The sequence below is a fragment of the Genypterus blacodes genome, unplaced genomic scaffold (assembly GCF_046128005.1).
Source record: "Genypterus blacodes isolate CSIRO-AG114 ecotype Tasmania unplaced genomic scaffold, CSIRO-AGI_Gbla_v1 ptg000133l_1, whole genome shotgun sequence".
NCBI lineage: Eukaryota > Metazoa > Chordata > Actinopteri > Ophidiiformes > Ophidiidae > Genypterus > Genypterus blacodes.
Window position 1 is genome coordinate 194,972 of NW_027466935.1, and position 24,276 is coordinate 219,247.

The 24,276-nt window shown below is 44.5% G+C and overlaps 1 protein-coding gene across 7 annotated transcripts; it reads left to right on the plus strand.

Annotated features, from left to right (window-relative positions):
- Positions 1-3,411: 3,411 nt before the first annotated feature.
- Positions 3,412-24,018, plus strand: add1 (adducin 1 (alpha)). 7 transcript variants are annotated; one of them, XM_076163605.1, is made up of 18 exons: positions 3,412-3,543; positions 8,761-8,971; positions 9,174-9,336; positions 9,513-9,664; positions 9,860-9,940; positions 10,062-10,211; positions 10,331-10,474; positions 10,599-10,697; positions 11,140-11,313; positions 11,400-11,657; positions 14,539-14,634; positions 14,751-14,843; positions 17,189-17,345; positions 17,944-18,222; positions 19,146-19,244; positions 20,124-20,157; positions 20,640-20,672; positions 21,940-22,034. In XM_076163605.1, coding segments are annotated over exons 2-17 (2,172 nt in total). In that variant the 5' UTR covers positions 3,412-3,543; positions 8,761-8,779; the 3' UTR covers positions 20,641-20,672; positions 21,940-22,034. The 7 variants fall into 7 exon arrangements, with proteins under 7 accessions (XP_076019720.1, XP_076019718.1, XP_076019717.1 ...); XM_076163603.1 differs by lacking the exon at positions 20,124-20,157 and having other exon boundaries at positions 21,940-22,079; XM_076163602.1 differs by lacking the exon at positions 20,124-20,157 and having other exon boundaries at positions 20,640-20,655; positions 21,486-22,079.
- Positions 24,019-24,276: the final 258 nt, after the last annotated feature.

The following is a 24,276-nucleotide window of genomic DNA, read 5'->3' on the forward strand; positions in this document are numbered from 1 at the left end:
ATATCAGAACTAACATTAAGACGAATTATTGTTTTGTGTTACATCCGTGAGTCATTTAGTTAAGTCGTGCTTGGGACTGGAAAAGTTCACATCCCGTCACATTCTAAACATGCAACAATTCATACAAGTATTAATCAAATGGCCCCTTAAAAACTAACATACAACACTTCAAATTAAAAAAAAATAACGTATGCGCGTTTAGATTAACAATAAAATGTGCTGAAAATGAAAAATAAACAAAGTTGTATTTAATCCAAGGGTTGATATTAGACTTGCACAGATCAAATGCACAGAAGTGGGTTTAATATTTCCCTGCTGAGACCAACGAATGTATGAGTAGACAACCGTTTATTATCTTCCCGAGATGGTTTTGGAGCTCTGCCACCTAGTGGACAAAATAACAAAACATTGGATAGATTTCTGTGCAGTAAATAAACGCTCTCAGGCTAGACTAGATTAAAGCTGACAATCATGAGAGATTAAATTATTATTATCTTGATTAAATCTTTAGGCGTAAATTCAAAACAGTGGTCCTGGAAAGCAGTCCCTGACCAATCGTAACGCTTGAATGCCATGCAGGGCGGGTCTTCCTAAAGACTGTGGTGGGATTTGGAATAACGCGTCTGGGATACAGCCCCTGTATGCCAGTTTAGTGCTCTTGGGACGTCGAAATGTCTCACGATTTGGACTGCTTTTACAACCCACATATTTAAAACAATCAGATGGACAAATGGATGACACGTTTCTACATGCCTCGTTGATCTCCATGTCAATTCACCACGATTATTACACATTATGCAGGAAGAAAATCCAAGATAATGGTTTAAATTAACTGAAGTTAGGAATGACTAAATCAAGGGTACACATACATTTGTCCCATTAACACTTGCTACAGAGCAGTAAGTACAATAAAAGTGAACATTCTTTACATTGCAACCTGAAGAATCATTTATCTTCGACCTTGTCTGAGGAGACCCTGTTCTAGTGGTCAGTGGGCTTTGGAAGGTCACTGTTGGGGGCCAAAGGTTATGTAACATTTTGCTAATGGAGAAGTGAATCATAAACACTGTGGAGGACAGACAGGCTGACCTTTGTCTCTGTTCAGGACAGAGGAGGAGGGAGTGGAGCTTTCCCAGTGCAATGGGAATACAATACCATCTTTGAGGGAAAGACAGTTTGCTGCTGTTGCAATCTTCCTCCTTGGCTGTTTTATGGCTTCATGGAATAATAAATGTTTAAAAATGATCTTGTCTGGGTCTTTAAAAGAACCCCATAACTAACTATGTTAGAAAGGGAGGAATAATGCTGTATGCAGCCACATTACATAATCCATAGGTTTTATGTAATATGGCAAAACTGCCAACCATCATCAGCTATACTTCAAATTGTTTATTTTCATATCATCCCCCACTGATCTGAGAGCTTAGAGTAGATGGCTGGCTGCAGTTAAAAGGGGACGGTAAGTGCTGGCTGAAATGAATACGAAAAGCAGCTGGGTTTATCTTCACTCACTCTCTGACATGTGCTGCTAAGAGAAAACAGGTGACAGAGGAATGTGCGCTGAAACCCCAACGTAATACTGGAGCTCAGATGATTTGTTGCCACTAAGGGCAATCTGCGTTTTAAAGGATATGTTTTATTTAAGTATTGTGATCTTGTAAGAGTTTTATTGTCCTTGTTGAGCTGTAGGTTTTCATTCCCCACACACAAACACATCAGCACTACTTGGTGATTATTTGACTCCAGCTCTGGATACATTTCTTCAGCGCAATTGTAAAGGAAAGACAGATAGACAAACTGGAGCATATAACCACTGCACAATAATCCTAGTATTCCTGTTCCTCTGGCTCAGAAAAATTAAAAAATGGGAACATAAGAGAGAGATGGAGAGTCAGAAGCACACACATACACACACATACACAATGAACCAGAAAGTAATAGAGTAATACATTGAGGTGTAGATTTCCAGTGTAAGTATATGATCTCCGTGGCATGACTCTTCAGATACACCAGTCGGATATATTTAGAGCCGTAGTTGTCAGTGTATCCACGTTACAAGGCAGGCCACAATTATTCACAACAGTGGACGGGCCAACGCTGGTCCCAAATCAGCCAGAGGAGAATGCGTGTGTGTCGACTGGTATGACGCAGGATTAACACGACTAGAGCCATAGGTCAGGGTGGTTCATACTCATTTAACTTATATACAGTCAACTATGGGGCCTTGGATTGAAAATAATTGCATAATGGCTCTTATTTTTTTATTATGAGAGTAGTTCCTATTTCGTCTACACGGCAGCTTTCATGGCTGACAATCAAAAATACTCTTATGGCACCTCTGAGTCAGGTTTCTCAGCTGTGACACTGATATTGAAACACAGTGAGTACTGTTGCAGAGGAACAGTGGTGGTAGGAACTTCTTTGCTTAGTACCACTCGCCCTTCAAGTGCAGAAGAAAAGTAACAGCACATAACATCAACATCCTGAAATAAGCTCTGCCCTCGCAATCATTTTGTTTTAAAGCTTATAACAGTTTAAATCTAATTTTAAATAGTTCCTATCCTTGGATCTCCACCTGTCAAATGCAATGAAGGACAGGACAAGCATTAGTCAGTACGAAAAACGACTACAAACTGACGAGTGAGCGCTTTGGTCGTCTTATAGAAAAACAGCGCCATCTAGTGTCAAATGTTGAACATGGCAACACTTATGTGCACATTCACTGGACACAAGTGGTGCCATTAACATCAATATACTTACATTTATATATTTATATATATATATATACTTACATTTATATTTTAGATTACCTTTAGCTGAGCAAATTCTATGAACAAGTTTGAATTACACCTATTTGATTGTTTGTCAATGCTTTGGTAACCAGTAACATCTTCTCAATCATATTTTACATAAATGCTTGCGTTGTTCAGTAACCACTATACATCTTTTTTTGTGAGGCGATTTTTTTTTAACCATACAAGGTTTATTTTCCACAATCTCAGGTGGCCTTGACTCTTAACTCACAAAGCAACAGGAGCTTGTATCATTTTGCAGGATATCCACTTAAAAGTAAACTGAATATCGATTAACAAAGGAGTCTCAAACATATACAAGTAATGTATTCTACTACATGCTTTACACTTCAATATTGACACTAATACATAACATATCATTAAATTTATGGTATACGGCTTTAATTTCCCCTTTTAGAATCCTTTGGAATAACAACTGCAGCTTTAGCTTTAGCATTAGCAGCGAAAAATAAGCCCAAACACAGCAGCAGTGGGACGGCCCTCCAGCTCTGAGACCAATCACAGCCTGTGCTTCTGTCACGTGTGCGTATCCGGCCAATAGGAATCGGCGGATTGAACCCCTTTGCCGCACCCTGGTGGGATCATGGTGGATGGGCGGAGCTGTACAGGGACGAGACGCGCAGATAAACCCGCTGTGGAAGCGCCAGGGTCGGGATAAAGAATAGAGTGAAAAACGACAACCCGCTTTCACCGATCACGCTTCATATTCGATCGCTTCATCAAAGTGCGGGTAAGCATTTAAACTATCGCCACGGTTTACGATTCGCTTGCACGGCTTTCCAGTTTCATTGTAATGCCATAATGTTCCCCTTGTAGTGTTTCAGTGTGGCGAGGTTTCACTGTTTGGCTCCTGTGTTGTCTTTGATAGCGGACTCTGCAGAAGCAGTGCACGTTTTACTACAACGTTACTTTACTTCGCAGTGTTTCAGTGTGGTTTGAATGTCCTCCATTATTCGATCGGGCTGTGTTTGGTAAAGGAATCTCCAAAGGCCAGGCCCACGCATTCTGCACGGGGTGTTGTGATTAAGTGTCCTGAGCCTGAGTAGGCCTGTAGTTTGTACTGCATTATTCACTGCGAACAGAGTTGCATTTGAACCTGAACTCGTGTGTTGCTGTGGTTGATTCATCCCCTCTTACGGTGGATCTAGGCCGGGAAGGTTTGCTGTTTGGTCTGGGCGTGTTTGCAGCCAGAGGACAGGAGGGATTTGAGGCTTGTCTTGTTGTTATTGTGTGGTGATGGAGCAGTTTCCTGTCCGAGGTCATATTGCATAGTGTGCCATGCATCATACGCAGGCTACAGGAGGGTGCATTAGATTTTCACATTACAGTAGAATCGTGATAATCAGTAGAGCACATGCACAATATGTGAAAAGTTTAAATTAAGTGCCAAAGTAACTTTCTAGTGGTGTACCATACATATGGAGGACAGTTACAGTACTGATGATTTTGATGGTGGCAGGAGAAGCCTGTTGAGAAAAGCACAATTTGAGATCATTTTAGTAACACATCCTAATCATTTTTGCTGTTTTGGACAGGGTTTCCTCCCTTGAAAGCCAGATAATATAATTATTGTTTTTTGTCTTGTCTCTGAAAATCAATACTATTCCCAAACCCCAATTGAATTCCAATAATAACCAGCCTTGCAACAATGAAATAATGTATAAGATCCAGAGTCAGAGTCTGAGTCAGAGCTCTACTGGCACAGTGAAATGTGAGAGCTTGGACCAAGTACCTGTATTGATAAATGTGGCTGTATTCTAACTTAACTGCTGATGCATTTCAAAGATATAAGACACAGAAGCATAACACAACAGTGCAACAAGTGAAGTTTTTTTCAAAATGTACTAGAATAAACAATTGCATCACTTTTCCTTAATGCAGCTTCTAATCTTAAGACAATAACAGAACTACACCAATGTGTCCAAGGTCAAGTCTGTGTTTGTTGTGGGCTGGTGATTTCCTGGATTCAGTGATTCAGTTCGATTCAGTGGGACACCAAATTACATTTAGCTCCGTCATTCTCGCTCTGGATCACCGCCCTCAGCTTATGCACAACTACACACATCCACATCCACACAATCACATTAGATACACAGCACACTGTTTTTCTTTTGGTCCCACACCCTCGCCTGCAGTGCAGCTGAAAATGTGTTCCTCATTTCATTCATCATCCACCTCTCTTTCTCTCTCAAAGAAGATGTAAAATATGTCATGTTTGAGTCCATGGGATGGTCTGTACTTATACTGGGCTACAGACCTGTGTGCTGCCAAATGTGTGACACACACTTTTCAAAATCTGCACCAACCCATATGCATGACAGCAGAGTGCTCCACAGAAATAACAGGACATAGTGTGAGACCAGGGGCACTGTACAGGGAGGGGTGTGTTGTTTCACAGAGAGATGTCCCAACAACCCCTGTCCCCCTCTCTCTCTCATACATGTGACAACAAGATAAACCTAGAGCCACTGTCCTCATGCTTACACAACGCCTCGCCTGACCTCAACAAACGGCGTCAGATAACGCCTTTGACATACCTAGGGTCCCAGTCGTCCACAATTATGAAAGATACTGATATACTAAATTTGTACGCACAGGTTGACGTGGTATTTGCTTTACTACATGGGCAAATACTAAGAGAGATAGAGCTATGGGAAGAATTTGAGGCGGTGCAGTTTGTGCACACTTGTGTAATTGCTGAGTAACATTGCCATTACAACACATTTCCCATCATGCCTTCACTCTCTAAGTGATGTGGTTTTGTTCGGTGCAGGAGAAAGGCCAGAGAACCCAACACATGCAGCTATTGTCGCCAAACCAATTTGCTGAATATTTTCGCCCGTCCAGTGTCATTTTGTATTGTATGACACTTCTGACTTCTCAGTGTTGGCTAATAGCAGTCCAGTGCACAGTCCCTTGAATGGGACTGTGCTAAAACCATTTTGTGCGAGCGCAGTAGTGAAGCTCTCTCGCACCCCCACCCACAAACCAGCAGTTGCTAGTGGATTCATGGCACCCAGTAATGACAGGCATCCAGCTCAGAGATATAAAGAGCCTTGTCTGAGTGCCCCTCTTGAATGCCACTGCTTGAAACCCCCGAAAACTGTATACACTGCAGTACAAAACACCAGTGAGAGTTTGAGAGTTGCTCTTTTTCCATAACATAATGATCTTTGTACTGGCCAGTGACGGGCATATGTTTGGAGCGAGCTCAATGGATCTTTTCTCAAACTGCCTCCAGTTTGGCGAGCGCTTAGTCACAGTGAAAAGCTATGTTTAGTGCAAGCTTCCGCCAGCCAAGAGAATTAATGATAAAGTTGAATTATGCACAATAATACGTAAGCTGGATGTGCAGAATGGAAGCGGTTGTGTTCTCTGTGTTCATGGCGATATCAAACTCAAATCATCTCATAGAAGCTCCATCAGTTGTTGTCATCTTACTGTTGCACAGATAAATGTGGTAAGACTGTAAGTTGTGGGTTTATGATAGGAAGAGGAAGCGGTTCAGTCGAAATAGAGGGTGGAGTTGTGGAAAATGTTGATAGATAGTTGATGTGCCAAGTATCCATTTGCTGCATTATTGAAATTATTTGTTGTTATTTGTTTGTCGCAGAGGAAAAGACTGGTGCTCGAGTCGAGCCGCACTGAAATCAAGTTTCTTCTTTCAAAATCTTCTAAACGCCTTTGTTCGGCAACAAAGGTGAAACAGTGGTCAGAGGGAGAAGCAGTCTGGTCTTTCTCATATAACTTTCCAACTTGCATGTGACTTTATGGTAACACATCATGTAGTGTAACCAATCACTCTTCTTTATTTGGTCCTCTTCCTTAACCAGATTTCAGATTTGCAGGACACTCTGGGCACACACTCAACAAAGTTAGGGAGTTGTTCTCTAAGTAGCAAAATGGCTCGATAGACGAAGCACATCTGGGGAGAATGTTGGATGAGACAGATGAGTGGAAGGGTGTGGTTATGGATCATACAATGTGATACACGACGATACACTTTATTCTCCCCTCAGGGTCACAGGCTCACCACTGTAGGGTTTAGGGCCATGATGTCATTATGTCGATCCTCAAACCCGTGTCCCCCCGAAAGACAGTAGTTCAGGTTGAAGGGATATAAGCATTTGCACAGACAGGAACTTCATACTTCCCTGATACGGCTAAGCCAAAGCTTCAGTCCCATCCACATTCCAAGCTGGGTGGAACAGAGCAGTAAAGCAGCTTGGTTTCCCATTAAATCGGTGTCAGACCCTGATTTTTGATAAATAAGCTTCAACCTTCTGCACTACTATTAGCTGTATACTGTTTCGAATGACTTCAAATGAAAATGTGCTACTGTCAACTCGATGTATGATGCATTTCTTGAAATCTGTCACCACGTCTGACCCCAAATGTCGAGTGCCTGCGACGTTAACAGTCCAATATGAAGTGTGTAACAGGCTAGTTTGACAGTGTGTGTGTGTGTGTGTGCGCGGGCCTTGTGACACAGCGTGATGTTGGCCTACAGCTGTTCTTACATAACGGCACTCTATCTAAGTCCGTCATGCGTTTCCATGGTAATGCGCTTGGTTTCCATAGCGATCGCACCCTCAACGGGAGCCGAGGCTCGCCGAGCCCATGCACCCACATGTCTGAGCAGAGATGAGAGGTGTATACAGAGAGCCTGTGGTTGGGACAAGACATGGAATAACGCAAATAAATGCTCTTTCAGGAAATATGGAAGTGATGGGATTGCATTTGTTCAGGGCAGTAATTTCTCTAGCTTTATATTTCTAAAAGTGAGTTGAGTGAGTGAATAAGGAGTCTTAAAACCAAATATTTAAAATCCTTGCTGCTCCATTAAAAGGTAGTGAGATAAGCAGATCTTGTAGTACTTTGTAAGGCAGCATTGGAGTCGAACCTGATCAAATGGCGTTCTGTAGAGACCGCTCAAAGCATCCCGTTACACGTCGGCTGGGTTAATGTCCGGGGGGCCTTTAATACGGTTAGGTGGAGGGATTGTGGGCGAGCAAGCGTAGCATTAAAATAAATCATTTATTCTGGGTTTAGAGCTGAAATGCCTCCCTGTTAATGTAAGTTCTGTTCTACAATTCTAGAATGAGTATGACTCACTCATAGACTCTCTGCTGCTGCATGTGGGTGGACGCACATTAACTGTTGCAGCGATTTAAGCTGTTACACTGTAGATTCATTACGTCTTTAATAATCTGTGTATCCTGCAGTGTGTTAATGTTATCATTTATTGCTCCTCGCTGGCAGGACTGACATTTTTGACAGGAAAATGGAAAAAGAATCACACATGACACACAAATCTTGGATTCTGAAACGGAGAGAGAGAGAGAGTCTGTTAGCTCTCAGTGTGATACTGGATGCTTTCACTTTGCTCTGTTGTTGTCATGGTACATTTGGCAGAACATTTACATCTACATGGGATAATGGTCTGCATCTCCTACGACAGCAGCCCAACATAAACCATGACAGCACACACACACACACACACACACACACACACACACACACACACACACACACACACGCTAAATGTCCAAAAATACAGATCAGAAATTCCAGAGTAAAGATGAAACTTTCTTAATGAGGTTTAGTCTCTCGAAATGTGTTTTTAGCTAATTTGCATAGAGATCTGTGGCCACATTGCCTGCTGCTGGGTTTTTTTCCGTCTTTGCTCAGCTGTGACAGTTGAGTGGCGTTGAGATTCCAGGAAACAGATTGAGGAAATCGATGAAAAGCCCTCTGACCATGACAGGAAGCAGAGCATGGCCGCTCCTCAGGGCTAATTCCTGTCCTTGTTTACCCTCTCGGTTCAAATCTTTTGTCAGTCATTTAGTGTCTCCTATTGTCTTCTACGTCATAATAATGATCTCCTTTTGCATCTCAAAATGATCATATTAATCGTTACTCCATCCTCCCCCCCTGCCCGCTGTAGGAGGCCAGCCCAGCCCAGGATGAACGGCGACTCAGGTGCCGGGGTGGTGACGGCCCCCCCTCCCACGGCCCCCCACAAGGAGCGGTACTTTGACCGGGTAGACGAGAGCAGCCCGGAGTATCAGAGGGAGCGGAACATGGCCCCCGACTTGCGGCAGGACTTTAACATGATGGAGCAGAGGAAGAGGGTCTCCATGATCCTACAGAGTCCGGTGAGTGTGGACCGAACCATCAGCCCGACATGTGGAGACGATTATGTGCTGTGGACGTCTTCATGGGAATTCAGCCATTAAAGCCTTTATGTAGTCACTGCACTTGCCGAACAGTTCTCTCTGAGATGGATACACACAATATAAAAGCATCTTGTGATAGATTACACAAATGTTCATGTCATATTTGCTTATTCACTGGCAGGCATTCTGCGACGAGCTGGAAACAATGATCCAGGACCAGCTGAAGAAGGGGAAGACGCCCACAAGTCTGCTGGCTCTGCAGCAGATCGCAGACTTCATGACCACCACCATGCCCTCCATGTACCCTACTGCACCACAGGGAGGCATGGCAGCGCTAAGCATGAGTGAGTAGAGCAGGGAGAGTGTGTGTGTGTGTGACTTTTTGACCTCGGCACTGCTGCGTCTGTGCTCACTATTGTGCATCACAATTAATCTCGGGACAAAAAGAGTCCCACAGAGATTTCACTAGATAATCGAATTTATTGTTGTGGCCTGTAAGTGAGACGTCTCTGCCTCTCAGGTTTAGGGATGGTGACTCCAGTGAACGACCTGCGTGGATCAGACTCCATTTCCTATGACAAAGGCGAGAAGCTGCTTCGATGCAAGCTGGCTGCCTTCTATCGCCTCACAGACCTGTTTGGTTGGTCCCAGCTCATCTACAACCACCTCACAGTAAGAACGTTATAAACCAGTCCCCCATAATGAGCAGTGTACTGTGACTTGTATTAATTGTGTAATTGTGAAATGTGGGTGTTTGATGTGATGGACCAGAGAGCAATCTCTGTTAATTAGTTTATTGTTGCTATTCAGCTTGACCTAATCTCCATGTTGTGGTGTCATCTAACGTGCTTGTGTGTGGTCCTGTAGGTCAGGGTGGGCTCGGACGAGGAGCGCTTCCTCATTGTCCCATTTGGGCTCATGTACAGTGAAGTCACCGCTTCCAGTCTGGTGAGAATCTGGGATCTTTTTGGCAGCAGCTCAGCTTTTCCTCCATTTTCTTTCTCTGTTTTGATCAGAAATATCAGTAACCGTCTTTTTGTGTTTCTCCTCTCTCTCTCTCGCTCTCCAGGTTAAGATTAACATTCAAGGTGAGATCGTGGACCGGGGAAGCACCAACCTGGGGGTCAACCAGGCCGGTTTCACCCTCCACTCTGCCATCTACGCCTCACGGCCCGACATCAAGTGTGTCGTACACATACACACATCTGCAGGTGCTGCGGTAAGGGACAGTGTGCATTCAGGTGGTAGACCAACCTGCGCAACACAAGCAGAGACACTGAAAGACAGTTTTGTGCCGGCGGGGACAACAGCTTATTGTTTTGTTTTGTATGGTTGCAGGTGTCGGCCATGAAATGCGGGCTGTTGCCCATCTCACCTGAGGCTCTAGCTCTGGGTGAGGTGTCCTACCATGACTACGAAGGCATAGTGGTGGATCAGGAAGAATGGCATCGCATACAGAATGACCTGGGGCCGACGAGCAAGGTAACATCAAAGTTTGTGTGTGTGTGTGAATGGTAACGTAAAGGAACAAGGATGATGTAATCAGTGGGAGTGTCTAGTTTACTTCTTTACCGGACCGACGACGGTGCGCTCTCTCGTTTCCCAGGTGCTCATTCTGAGGAACCACGGCTTGGCGACCGTAGGCGAGACTGTGGAGGAGGCTTTCTATTACCTTCATAACCTGGTCACCGCATGCGAGATTCAGGTAGGATGCACACACTTGGCACTGAACCTTTTTAAGTCCAACCCTCCATCCGCAACACGGTTCATCGTCTCGTCCCATCAGAGGCTGTTACTATAGGATGAGCTTTAGGAAGAGTAGAGGGATGGAGGAGATTGATTCCTGATTGATTTGTAGGAATAAGAACGACAGCTGTTTGTTGTTGTATAAAGTTAACCATCATGATGCAGAGTATCATCTGTGTTCATTTATATTTGTGATATTTGGCACCATACGTTTGTCCACATTTATCATAACAACTGTCTTTGTCTCCTGTCTCTCCATATCTTTATGTGTCTTTCTTCATGTTGATTTCCGTGTGTGTGTCTTCACGCCCATATCTATTTTTCTTTTTGTTCTTTTCCTCCATGTTCTGGATCTGTCCGCGTTGTGTCTGTCTATCTCCCTCCCCCTTCATTTCTTCCAGGTGCGAACGCTGGCCAGCGCTGGAGGTCCCGATAATCTGGTGATGTTGGACCCCACCAAATACAAGTCACGCCCGCCGGTCCACGAGCCGGCCGGCGACGGGACAACCACACACCCCAAGTGGCAAATCGGGGAGCAGGAGTTTGAAGCCTTTATGAGAATGCTGGACAACCTGGTAGGAATAGAAACATCTGCAGCTCAACGCTTAAAGTATATACAGTATAGGTTGACATCCTTTTAATTCATCCTCCTTCCTCTCAGGGCTACAGGACGGGCTATCCTTACCGCTGCCCGGCATTGCGAGACAAAGCAAAAAAGTTCAGCGACGTGGAGCTTCCTCCCTCCGTCCCTGGCGGTTACTCTTACGGGGAGGACAGCGACTCGGGCGCTCGCTCCCCTCTGAAACACAGCTTCCAGCGTGGCCAGCGCGACAAGAGCCGCTCGCTCAATGCCTCCGGCCGGCCCGACGAGCCCTGCGAGGACGGGCCCGACGGCAGCAGCCCCAAGTCGAAGCCTAAGGTGTGGACGAACATAACACACGATCACGTGAAACCCTTGCTGCAGTCTCTCTCGTCCGGTGTCTGCGTGCCAAGCTGTATAACCAACTGCTTGGTCTGTGCCTACCTTATTGTTCCTAGTATAGACTTTTACCGCTACCTTTAGTGGTGGAAACGGGCAGGTGGTCGGCATCCTGAGGTGCAGGGACACCGAGAAGCCTTCTTCCTTTTCCTTCTATCGCTGAAATTCTGGTTTGCTGATATCTACTCTTTAACTGACGCCTACTTGACGACTAAAAACAGTTGTTTTTACTAATTCTTCCCTTTTTTAATGAAGCTTCCTCACGCTTTGTCTGTGTGTGGAGCGCAGCTGGAATCACTTCCTGTTACTCTTCGCTCTCCACCCCCTGTCTGGTCTCTCAAAAGCTTCAGGATGCCAGGCCAGCTGCCCACAGCATGCCCCCCTTTGCATGATGTAGTTGTGAAATGCATTGTTGGTGTTGATGTTTTGTCCCAGAGGAGCGAGCAGCAGGGGGTGTGGCATGAGCCCCGGGAGTGGGTAGGTGTACCTGGAGAGACACCGTTATGTTGCTACTAACTACACTCCTGCTTTATGGACTCGCAGCCCCCCGCCCCCCCAAGCACACACACACACACACGCACACACACATGCACGCACGCACACACACTCTCTTGGGTTTTGTCTGTCCCTGCATCTTGAAGTTGGCTATCTGTGTTGCTCCGAGTTATCTCAGTTAAAGCACAAATAAAGGGAAACACCGCAACAAGTGCAGTCGCTTTGTGAGCTGCTTATGATTCTTGATTACATCAGTAGTCACATAAGGATTTAAACATATGAGAGAGATGGCATGTTTTGATAGAACATACACAAAACTAATAATATTGCATAACTTTGCGATATATATATATATATATATATGTTTATACAGTATATTCAGTTATGCCGCCTGCTTTTCTCAATTTTATTTTTCTGAAACACTTGCAACTGCTCCTAGTCGTACGTTTCAGTTGGCTCCGTTTCCTTCTCCGCTTTTTGTTTTCGGTTTGACTCTGAGAAGTGTTTTCTTTTGAGCACCTCGATGTGCGCGCCTGCATGAGTGGATTTGTTTCAAAGAAGTAAAGAAAAATAGAAAAGAAAAGCCATGAAATTTGACCTGACTATTGAATCAATTATCTCCTGTTGGGAAAGTAGGACATGTTGTGTTGTGAGACTCTTTCTCAGTGAGTATATCGTGTTTACATGTTCATCCCATACTCAACCAACCCAAACCCTCTCTCATCGAGCCTTTAATTTGACACCCAACTCTCCAAGCTTCAAGTCAAAAGGAATGACCTCATGCGCTTCCGCTTTCCACTGCGATTAAGAAAAAAAAAGATTAAAACAAAGCATTCTGCATGAAAGTTGAAGAATTGATTTCTGTGTTCACTGCTGCTCATTCAGTTTAGTGCAAGAAATGGGAAATCTTTTCTTTTTATTATCTTTGTTTTTCTTCTATCAAGCTGAGCATTACCAGGTTTATAAAAAAGGTTATTTAAATGTAAATGATAAGGACTGGGGATGGAGTGAGCTGTTTTGGTAAGAGGAACATGGCAGTTTAACCGGACCATGACAGGTTTGATCCCCGTGTAGGACACCTGCAGCATTGTCTCACTTTGGAGCGTTTCTGTCTCGACGTGGGCGAGTGTGTCCCGGTGTGTTTCTCTCTTTATCTCTGTCGTCCTTGTCGGTGTCTATTAGCCTGGAAATGACTTTGGTGATGCCAGCTCACCCCTCACTGCCACCCTCGCTTCGTAAGCCAGCCTCATTGTCTCACCCCCACTCCCTAAGTGTCCCTCACCTCTTGTCACCCCACCCTCCTCCTCCCTTCTTCCCCATTCCTTCACCCCTTTCAGCTCTTCTACTGTGGTGTTTTAAGTTGATCCTCAATGTGCTCTTCAGTTCAGTTTTGGAATCTCATAGTATATCAATGATGATCACAGGCAGTGTGTCACGTCCAACATCCAGCAGCTTTCTTTGGTCGCTCGTGAGCAGATTAGGCGATGCGAAAGTTTAATTGCTATATAAAGTCACAATGCAGTTTGCATAAATGTTTTGCCATCTCCTTGAAATTGAAAAGGTGTTAAAGGAAAATGTGTCCGAGCCTGAAATCACTTTCCTATATTTCACACTCCACACATGTTTATATTTAGTATTATTCTGGAAAGGCTTCTTCACTTTCAGCCACATAGTGCAGGTTTATCTGGGATATTCAAAGCAGGATTTTGATTGAATAGTGCAACGTGTGCATGAAAGGATGACATATACGAAATGAGTTCTCCCAAGTAACTCCCTTTACCTTTTGTCCACGAAAATGAAATGCACAGTTGTTATTTCTGTGTGTATTTCAAGGCACAGAATGCATTTTGTGTATGAAATCCTCTGGCATCCAATGTTTTTGTGCATAAACCAAATGATGCAAAACGTAATATCTGGACCCTGCTAAAAAAAAAAATGAATAAGATGGGTTAAAGTAAAGTCAGTATGTGCAGATCAAATATACCCCTTACTATTAGAAGTTATCTGCCTATATTTTATTGGGATTTGCTATATAATGTTAGATTACAAGTCGGTGATGTAGAACAGCTCTGCGCTCTTGAAAAGCTTTTATTTATGAAGCTTGTGAATGTTTTAAAAAGATAAATCATCATTGGTTCACTACCTTCTGGCCTTTTCCCCTTCATTCAAACCATTTTACAGTCACCCATTTCAGTTGGACAAGCATGATTCTTGTATTGTGAAGCCTGCATAGTAGTTTGTCTTCTATGTTTTTGTGCTTGGGTCTTCTTGTCATGCCGCGTGTCTCGTTGTAGTTTGTTTTTAACGCTGTATGTGGTGTTTACAGTGGAACAAGGAGGAGGGACTTCGCCAGGCTACTGCAGCCAATCAGTTCATCCCTCTGAACACCAACCCGAAAGATGTCCTGGAAATGAGGAATAAGGTATCAAAGGCTGTCCTGTTCCTGTTCCTGCCCTGTCGTGTGTCCCCCTAGCCAAGGGTCCACTTCTATACATACAGTTCATACGTATGTCTCAAAATGTCCTTGTTTGCCTGTAGATCCGGGAGCAGAACCTGCAGGACATAAAGACAGCAGGGCCCCAGTCTCAGGTTCTGTGTGCCAGCACCACAGTGGAACGCACCTACACCCAGGTCAGTGTGTTAGAGTGTTAGTGTGTTTGTGTGTGTGTGCCCACCCAACCAACCATATATGAACCTCGCTGCTACTGCTATCCTGACCTGGAGATGAATGTGCGACTCATTCTAATGAAATTGGCAGAGACGTGGTTTAAATCTATGAAGACCCCAGTTTACGTTAAAAGTTTATTCGTAGCTTCTAAACTCAAATCAACAATAAATAAACAATTATCTTCAAATATATTCTATCCAGGTCTGGAGTCATTTACCTGTCAAACCCGAAAAGCTGCAGCGTGCGATTGTTGAGAGTGACATTTTGTCCTGGGCACTGAACTGTGACCACAGTTTTCTATCCCGTAACAAATTTGGCTGCAGTTAAACCTTAATCAAGTCAGTTTCCCTAAAGGACAAACCTCACCATTGATCACAGATAGACAAATGTCCTCCATGTTGTGTCTCAGAGCATGGGGGGCGGCTGTTTGTAACTGTGCCGTTATTCTTTGACCACAGAGACTGTCACTGTGGCAGGTGAGTAGTGTGTGCGAGAGGCGATCTCACACTGCTACACACAACCTGCCAGCTCAGGTTGTGTCCATTTTCATTGGTTGGATTTTCTTTCTGTGTTTTTGCCTTTTTTATTCTTTTCACTAATTGAAAGTTTGAGTCATAATTTGTCTCAACAGCTGCAATTTTCGTTTCTTTCACTCGTTTTTGGTCTCATGGAATGTTTGAACCTGCAAACATGCAAAACCTGCAGAACAATCCAAATACATCCGTTCTGTGCATGTACTTTTTATTTATCACATTATGGAGACAGGGTTTCTATTTATCTCCGCCACATTCTTTTGGAAGGTACAAGTGTAAAAGATGTGGGGGAGGCGGGAGAACCAAAATGTGATTTCTCAAAATATCTTTTTTTGAGTTTGCATGGTTCACCTTCCTGAGCGCTCAGATTTTCCACGCCATAGTGGGACAGTGAAAGCTTCCTTGAGGTGTAATGAAGGAGCAGGACAGACGGGCATAAATGGAGGAGCAACTTTTGTGAAATGAGCCCCCACCCTCCCCAGCATGAGGCTTTAATTTAGACGTCATGAAGACGCATGTCCCGGCCATGTGTGTCGCCGCTGCACTTTTTCACAACGTAACATTTCCACTGCTTTGTGACTTTGCATGCGTTTGTAATGATTCTCTGAATGTGTGTGCAGAGGTGGAAAGTAAGAAGTCATAGGACCTTCCATTCATGCATGTGCACGTTCTCCAAAACCTGGAACTCCACAACTCCACTTCAGCAGATATTCTCTGTAATTATTGAACCTGGACAAGCAGAGTTACACAGTGGTTCCCTCAAATATCTAGAATTGGTTTACATTGAAAAGTTAAGTTTTGCCACATTCGTTTTATAGCTACTTTTGTAATTTTATTGAGTAATTCACAGCCTTTCCACCTGTGTGCGTGCGTTTGCTTACCTGTGCACCTACGTGTGAGCTTGCCAATTTCTATGTGTTAGTATCTTAAGAGCTGGGTTGTGCCCCCCCCCCCCCCCTCCTCACTGGGTTTACTATTGCAGGACGCCCCTCTGTCTGACTGTACAGACACTATTGATGGCCTCGATGTGTCCGAGGGGTCCTATAGTCCTGCTAAATCAATTAGAAAGGTACTTCCTGCTTCAGTCACAATCAACGTCTCACCCCTTGTACCTCACATTACATCTGGAGCCATCTGGGCCGGGGCTAGAGAGGGAACGTTAGGCTGAGGTGTGTGTATGTGTACGAGCCTCTGACCAAATCAGCTCTTCATCTTTTTGCACCTTGTTATCGGAGAGGATGAGATTATTTTTGCAGATTGGACCCTTGAGGTTGAAAATGATAACTTGCTGTCTGTCTGCAGGAGAGCTCTTGTTGCACATCGTCTTGTTGATGTTGATCAGTAAGGAGAGCAGATTTTAGATTCTCCAACATCAAGATTAATGAATTGAATACAGTACAGTGTTACATTCTTTACAGTTCAGACAATCACCTAGTCTGGAAAATTACAAATCACAAATCATAGACGTGTCCACAATTTCAGCTATAGAAACTTACACTGCTGTGGGTTGTGTATCTTCTGTATGTCTAATCTGTTATCTTCAAATGTAATTGAACCACACATATTCTTCTCTTTCCTAATGAATAATGATGTCACTCGTTAGTTAGTTGTGGTTGCGTGTGTTTTCTGACGTTTGAGACACAGCCCTTTACCTCATACTTCTGATCAGAGTGCATACATTTAACCATTTACCTGACTGATGTATGAACTTGCGTCAGAGTTGACCTTGATGTCTCCTTTCTGTCCGTCTGTTTGTCCACCCGTGTGTCCTGAAGGGGGAGCTAGTGACGGCATCCAAGGCCATCATTGAGAAGGAGTACCAGCCCAGGGTCATCGTCACCAAGCAGGGGCCCAACCCTTTCACCAAACTCACCGACCGCGACATGGAGGAGTACCGCAAGGAGGTGGAGCTCAAACAGAAAGGGCTTGAAGGTACAAAAATGAACTGGATGTAATAGAGGAACTAGTTGGAAAATGGCAGCCCATGTGCCCAATCTGACCCCTGACCCCTGTCAAACTGAAGTGTTACTTCATAAGGTCACATCAAAACTATAATAGTATTTAACATTACCCTGGGTAGATGTAGTAATAATAGATATACAAGACAACATTGATACAGCGATACCTCTGCCAAGGCCTCCAGTTATCACCCTGATCACCTCCCCAGTTTACAAACCAACACACTTGTAATTCAAAGGCAAAGACCCAGACATTGTGCATGTAAACGTTTGTGACAATTTACCCAGAACCAACCTGCCTACTGAGTTTCATGGAAATCAGTGGGTGACTTTTTGAGACATCCTGTCACACAAACAAACAAACGTGACAATGTAACGTCCTTGGCAGAGGTATTGAGGCCTCCTGTACAAACCAGAGTAGGTTGTTGCAGTTATTCTAACTACAGTTGGAATATTCCTTTATGTTTTGCCTATATCATGTTTACAGCCTATGGGAAACGGTGGCTAAACCAATGTTATTTCTTCACTCCTACTCACACACACACACACACTTGCATATACTGCACCCTCAGCGCGTGGACAGGAAGATGCTCATGTGGAGGGATCAGCTTCCAGCACACACTGTCCCGCGCCTGAAACGGCACAAAAGCCCGCAGTCGGCTCCACTCCGCAGGTCTCTGACTCCCGCAGCCTCTCCGGCGGGATGGAGGCGCCGCAGGGAGACGTAGGAACTGCAGAAAATCCCGCCGGCGAGATTTCTGCTCTGGAGTCACCCCACAGGGATTTCCACTGTGCCGTGGTGGAAGCCCTCAGCAAGGAGCGGGCAGTCGTAAGGGTGGCTGAGGCTGCAGGTACACGAGATGGCGGTGGAGTCGTGCGCAAAAAAAATCCTACCTCCGCTTCCCCCCCCCCCCCCCCCCCCCCCACCACCACCGCACCCTGCACTAGGGAGTCTGGGGAACATCCCTGCCTGCTGTGTCCTCCTCTCCTCCTCTCTCTGGGGCTCTGGAGTCAAACCCCTCCCCCCTCCTAACCACAGCTCAATCTCCAAAGTCTTTGCTTCATCCCCCCCCCCCCCCCCCCCCCCCCCCCCCCCCTTTGCTCGCCCTCTCTCTTTGATGTCTTGTCTGAAGGCATCAAAGTTGGCAAATGGCTTTTCTTTGATTGGACGAGGGGCTGAGGAGAGTTGATGGTGAAAGGAGCTGGCTCGCTCACTGGAATCTGAAAGTGTGTTTATGGAAGCTTTGTTTGAGCTCGGTCATCCAATCACAGCGTCCCGTGTTTCCACATCAGAAACAGTTTTGTCTTTTGTGTTGTGGGTGTTTCTGTTATTTGTCCCCCTGGACTTTGTTTTCCTCTTTTACAAACCTTCATCAGGACTCCTCCTCCTCCTTCCTGGGCTTTTTGGGATGTGTGGAAAGTGGATTTAATAGGATTTGGTCAAAGGGTTTGGTGTGTTCCCCCCCCCCTCCTGATTTAGGCTTCCTCCCAGATTTGTGTGTGTGTGTGTGTGTGTGTGTGTGTGTGTGTGTGTCTCATGATTTTCTAAGATACAATCAAAGTCCTATAAAAAGTCATGACACACTCAAATGTCTCATATAAATACATGAATGTTGGAGTGTGTGATGCCTTTAACTGCGCTCTCATGTGTTCTTTGCCCAGCACCTTCCTCATTTGGGTGTGGGCCTACAATATTTGCATTTTGACCATAACGCATATTTCTCATTTTAGTTGGTTCCCTAACCGTTTATTCTTTCTTTTCTCTTTCTTTCAGACCAAGAGCAGCTAGTAGAGCCCAAGGAGGAAGATGAGGAGGCCAAAGAGCAGAAACCCATCGCCACGCCACCCAGCACGCCTGTCAGAGCAGAAGAAGGTAAGTGAGACTGACCGACTCCTGCCCGGTGTCCCGGTCCTGGTTCAGGCCGGCCCGGTTCAGCATGGCCGTTTCTTACTTTGGCCCTCTGGCTGGTGGGTGCAGCCCGTCCAGGGGGGGTTGGGGGGGGGGGTTGCTGAGGGATGGATTGCGGCCAAGTGGAATGCGGAGGCTCCCTGCCTGTCCATCTGCCTGTCTTGTCTTTGGGTGTGGTCATGTCGTGGTCCCTCTTAATAAGACTACTATGAGTGCTGTGCTGTGTTTGCTGTAATAACAGGCCAAGAGGTTTTCATATTTAGATTCATTAGGTTGCGATGAAAAATGGAAAATTGATTGAACAGATACAAGAATAAACCCTAGTATTAGTCTTGATTGTAGTTTTCTCCCTCTTGGTCTTTATTACTTATTGGATTACACCTTTACCTGCTGGATCATATCTGATGATTCCTCGACTGGCCCTACATAACAGAAAGTTATCATCTGGAGTTCACATATCGGGGGTCTAGCCGTACACTTGAGCTCAACTCGTGTATGCGTTACAGTCGGGGCCAGTTGTGGAGCTCAGTCAGCATGAAGGAGGAAGGGGAGATGTCACTGCAGGTGTAATCTAATGTTAAGTAACAAATGTCTCCGTACAAAATCTCCTTTACCCCCCTCACTTCTCCATTCTCATCTGTTTTTGGGGTCTACTAAGAATGGTTGCCAGCCATTCTTTACTTACTTTGTTTTTCTGATGGGGTTTTTCCCTCTATTCCACATTTTTTATTTTGATTTCCCTTTTTTTTTAAATTTTATTTAAGACGGTGCCTGTGGTTTGATCTACATAGACATTTGTTTCTACTTGTGCTTTTTCTTCTTTGTGGCTGCGTTTACAATCAGGAGAAGGAAATGCAAAAGAGTACCTGTTGCCATAGTAAGTATGTACTGTTCCACCTGTGTCACCAGCCCCCCCCCCCCCCCCCCCCCCCCCTTACCCGTCACCTCCATGCCTGTGTTTGGTCGTTACCCTCTCTCCCCTCGCATGGCTTCAGTGGTAGAGCTGATTTGTCGTCTTCACTAACTGTTTGTGTGTCGTTGGGTCTTAACTGTTCTCTGGGTGTCGACGGGGGTTATTTCAGAGCTCCTCCCCTAAGATTCAGTTTTAAAGATGGACAAAATAAACAGACCAATCAGAAACCGGCTTACGTCGACGCATAAACGCTTGTTTCTGGGAGGAGGAGGAGAAACCTGAAGTAAACCTCACAGCCCATCAAACCCTTTACGTTCGATAACTTCCTTTTCTTCCTTGGCAACCGAATTAACCCAACCAACCCTGCACACACACACACACACACACACACACATTTGATCAATGATATCGATGTGAAAACATGTTGAATGTTGTCTCTTTTACAGATGAGCCCTTTACCAGGTACACCAGTGCTTTGTGTGAGTTTGGCTTTTTGAAACCAAAGCTGCCATTTTGGCTTCTCTGAGACTTTTCTGCTGGTTTCTAGTTTGGGAAATGATGGAATTCCAAACGCTTGGCTGTGTGGTGTTCAGCCTTCACTTATCTGTCTGAGGGTGTGTCTGCGCGTGTGTGTGTGTGTGTGTGTTTGGCCTCATCTCTGCTCTGACAGACATGTGAGCTTCATTTGCAGCTTGGTGTGAGATCAGAATGAAGGCTGATGCTGGGCGTCGGCTTTCATGTCTGTAGCGTGTGAGCGATTTAACAAGGAACAAGGAAGCTTCAGGTGTTCTTTACTGCACAGTTTGTGTGTGTGTGTTTCTTGCGGTTGTTCGGATGCAGTTTTTCTGGATCCAGCACGTGTCGGAGCTTAAACTGGTTCTTTTAAATGATCACATAGGAAACAAATGTTAAAATTTGTGTCCTGGTTGTTGGAAAAGCCAAAGTAAACATATATCCATGCGTTTCCAAAACCTAAACTCAGGTCTCATGATCCTTAAACATATAAATGAACGCAGTATTGACCCTGAGAAGTAAACTGTGGCCTTCTTAGTTAGATCTTTCCCTCCTATAAACATTTGCCAACTGCTGCATTAAGGTGTAATACTCCCAGCAGCTGGACTGGATCAGGCCCACTGGATCCCACTGAACGAGCCGCACACCTTTCTAATGAATTGATCTTGAGCCTTAATCTGCCCTGGCTTGTTTTTGATGACCTCGCCTGTGTGGGTTTTGGTGTTAAAACCTCTTGAAGCGTTTTCTGCTCTATTTTTCCCTTGTCTGTTTGTACACAGGGTGCAAATGAACGAGAGAACATCGCTCATTAAGATTTCCCTGTTTAAATGAAGGTAAAACTAACAGCTGGAGAGAAGAGAGTCGGACAGAAACGCTGGATGAATGGTAGCCGTAGTCTTCTTTTTGTTGCCCTTTTGTCTTTCTGAAAGGTAGAGTGAGGATGATGAGGGGTGAAGGTGCGCAGGAGTCACACAGGAGAGGCAAAGCTTCTTGGTTGAGGGTGTTGTTGTGTATGGATGTTGCAAGTACAGGCATAAGGTGCATCTGTGTTGTGTCTGTGAAAAGCACTTGTGGCTTGGTGTGGGACAAAAGGTAGAGAGTGGCAAAGATTTTCTCAGTTTCTCCAGTGGTGGGTGTGTCATGGTCTCACTGGTGTGTAAGCTCAGCAGCTCAGATCCTGCCGGGTCGCGTCTGAGGTCACTAACTCTTTCCGTCCTCCTCCCACCTCTGCAGAGTCCTTACCCGAGCAGACCTCTAAGGACGAGAGCGACGCAGCCACCCTGAGACAGACCCTTCCAGACTTAACACCCGACGACCCTTCCGACGCCCCAGCGCTTCCCGCTGAAGACTCCGCCCCCGACCCCGAACCCGAACCCGTGACCGCGGACGCGGCAGAGGGGGAGGAGCCTGCCGACGCCGGCGACCAGGAGGGCGACGAGTCCCCCAGCAAGTCTCCCTCCAAAAAGAAAAAGAAGTTCCGCACTCCTTCCTTTCTTAAGAAAAACAAGAAAAAGACAGAGTCGTAGATTGGCGAATGCTGGATTGATCCCCAAAGCATCATTTCCGCTTTTTGTCTTCTATCATTGCACCCTTTTGATTGAGCCACACTTGCATACAGTATATTTACGCTTTTTGTTATCGTTTGTCGCCGGCTTATTAACCTGTTTTTCCACATTAGTGTGTGTGCCAATTTTGCATACAGTGTAAAAAAAGGTGGATGGCCTGAAGTGGCGTTTAGTTACGAGGGAGTGATGCATTTTGTCTTGTTCACGCCATCTTGGCCTTTAATGCATGTCAACTACTACAAGCCCGCACACTAAATGTGAGGTTGAGGGTTCTATCGCCCTTATTTTAAAAAGACGAGTATTAACAGTTGTAACCACTAGAATGTATTGGGATTGTATCAAAATATCAAAACGTGTCTTTAAAACACAATGAATGCAGAACAGAAGCTTGTGTCAGAGGAGCTTATAATTGCATAATTCTAATTTAACCTCTTAAACTGCACTCCTGTTATTACACATTAGCAGATCTGAATAGGTGCAGTTGATATATATTCAGTGGAATCTTTACCTGTGGAAAATACATTGATTCTTCCATAATCTGGTTTATCAGTCACTTTAACTACTTCTCTTCTGTCAGCTATTTGAAGCTGTTCTTACCCACAAGCATGTGTCCATGGCCTTAACCTACAGGGATGCTGCACAGCGCTGACAGATTAACACGACGCCTGCAAGGTTGTTTTTAAGATTTTACAGACCAGATTCATGCGACAACGCAGATGGGCAACTCACAACACGACAAATAAGCAACGAGCACCGTGCTTCGTTATTATTCCAGCTTCAGTGTGAAGGAATGTGTATAAAAATAATCGTATTTGATGCTTTTAATTTGCAATTCTAATTATTTGGCTTTTTTTTGGTGCTCTTTGAAAGACACAGCTTGGCAAAAATCTATTTTTCTTTGGTGCAGAATGAGATTGAGCTGTGATGACTTGCTGTGAGAGAGCACTGTGAACCTCCTCCTTTTAATAAACCACTGACTGGGAACTCCTACTTATTCATTGCTTTCAGAAACAGTCGCAGTGTATCATAGCAACAGCTGATTCAGAACACGTCAATGATAATATCACTATTACAAAGGTGCATGACCAATCGCACAATCGGATCCCATCAGCCTGGACTTCCCTCTGAGCTAAATGTCTTTCTCACTTCTTACTTCTTTGTTGTTGTTTTTTTTACAGTCAAGACACTTTGGACACTGGAGAAGCAATTTTTCTTTGATATGTGATCGATATATCTGATTGCTGATGAGCTTTTGAAGGCAGCAGGGCATTAATATCCAGGCCAAACTCCATGCAGTGCTTCCTGTTATTTGTGAAGGGTCCATAACCAAATAAACTAATCTTAACCCAGGCTTCAGCTAACGGGAACCCTGAGCTAATCTGAGCTGCCAGTGCAACATGCAAGCAGAGAGACTGAACCCCAATGGACTGCATGAGTAGAGCGCGCCGAGCTTGTTCTATTGTTTAAATGACTGTAACGGGCCTTTTTTATTTGAGCTGTATTATTTTATATAATGCGATATTGTGCTGATAACAATACTAAGATCCTTTATAGTCATGGATTTTCTTTTCCATCAACCACAATATTCTTGGTACAGTTATGCTGATTTGTATTCGCTGTCTGAACTACTTCCATCTGAAATATGTTTCATTACTAAACCGTCCAGAGTTCATACTTGCTCCTCTTTTTTTTTTTCAGTGGTACTGCCTCTTTTTCAATCATGAATAAAACACTACATTCAAAATCAGTTCTGTATTATTGTAGTAATTTACACCACCACTTATTGGACGACATGACATGCCTGGCAAATGGCTGATGGATGGATGATGAATAATCGATTTTATTTTATTTTTTTATATAATTATATTTAATTTTGTTATTTTTTGGCGGATAGAATTTTTTTTTTTTTTTAGAGAAAGGTTTAATGACAAATCACCTGAAATTAAGTGTCCACAAGATGGCGACAAACCCCAAATATAAAGCTAACACCTGTTGTCAGGTATTT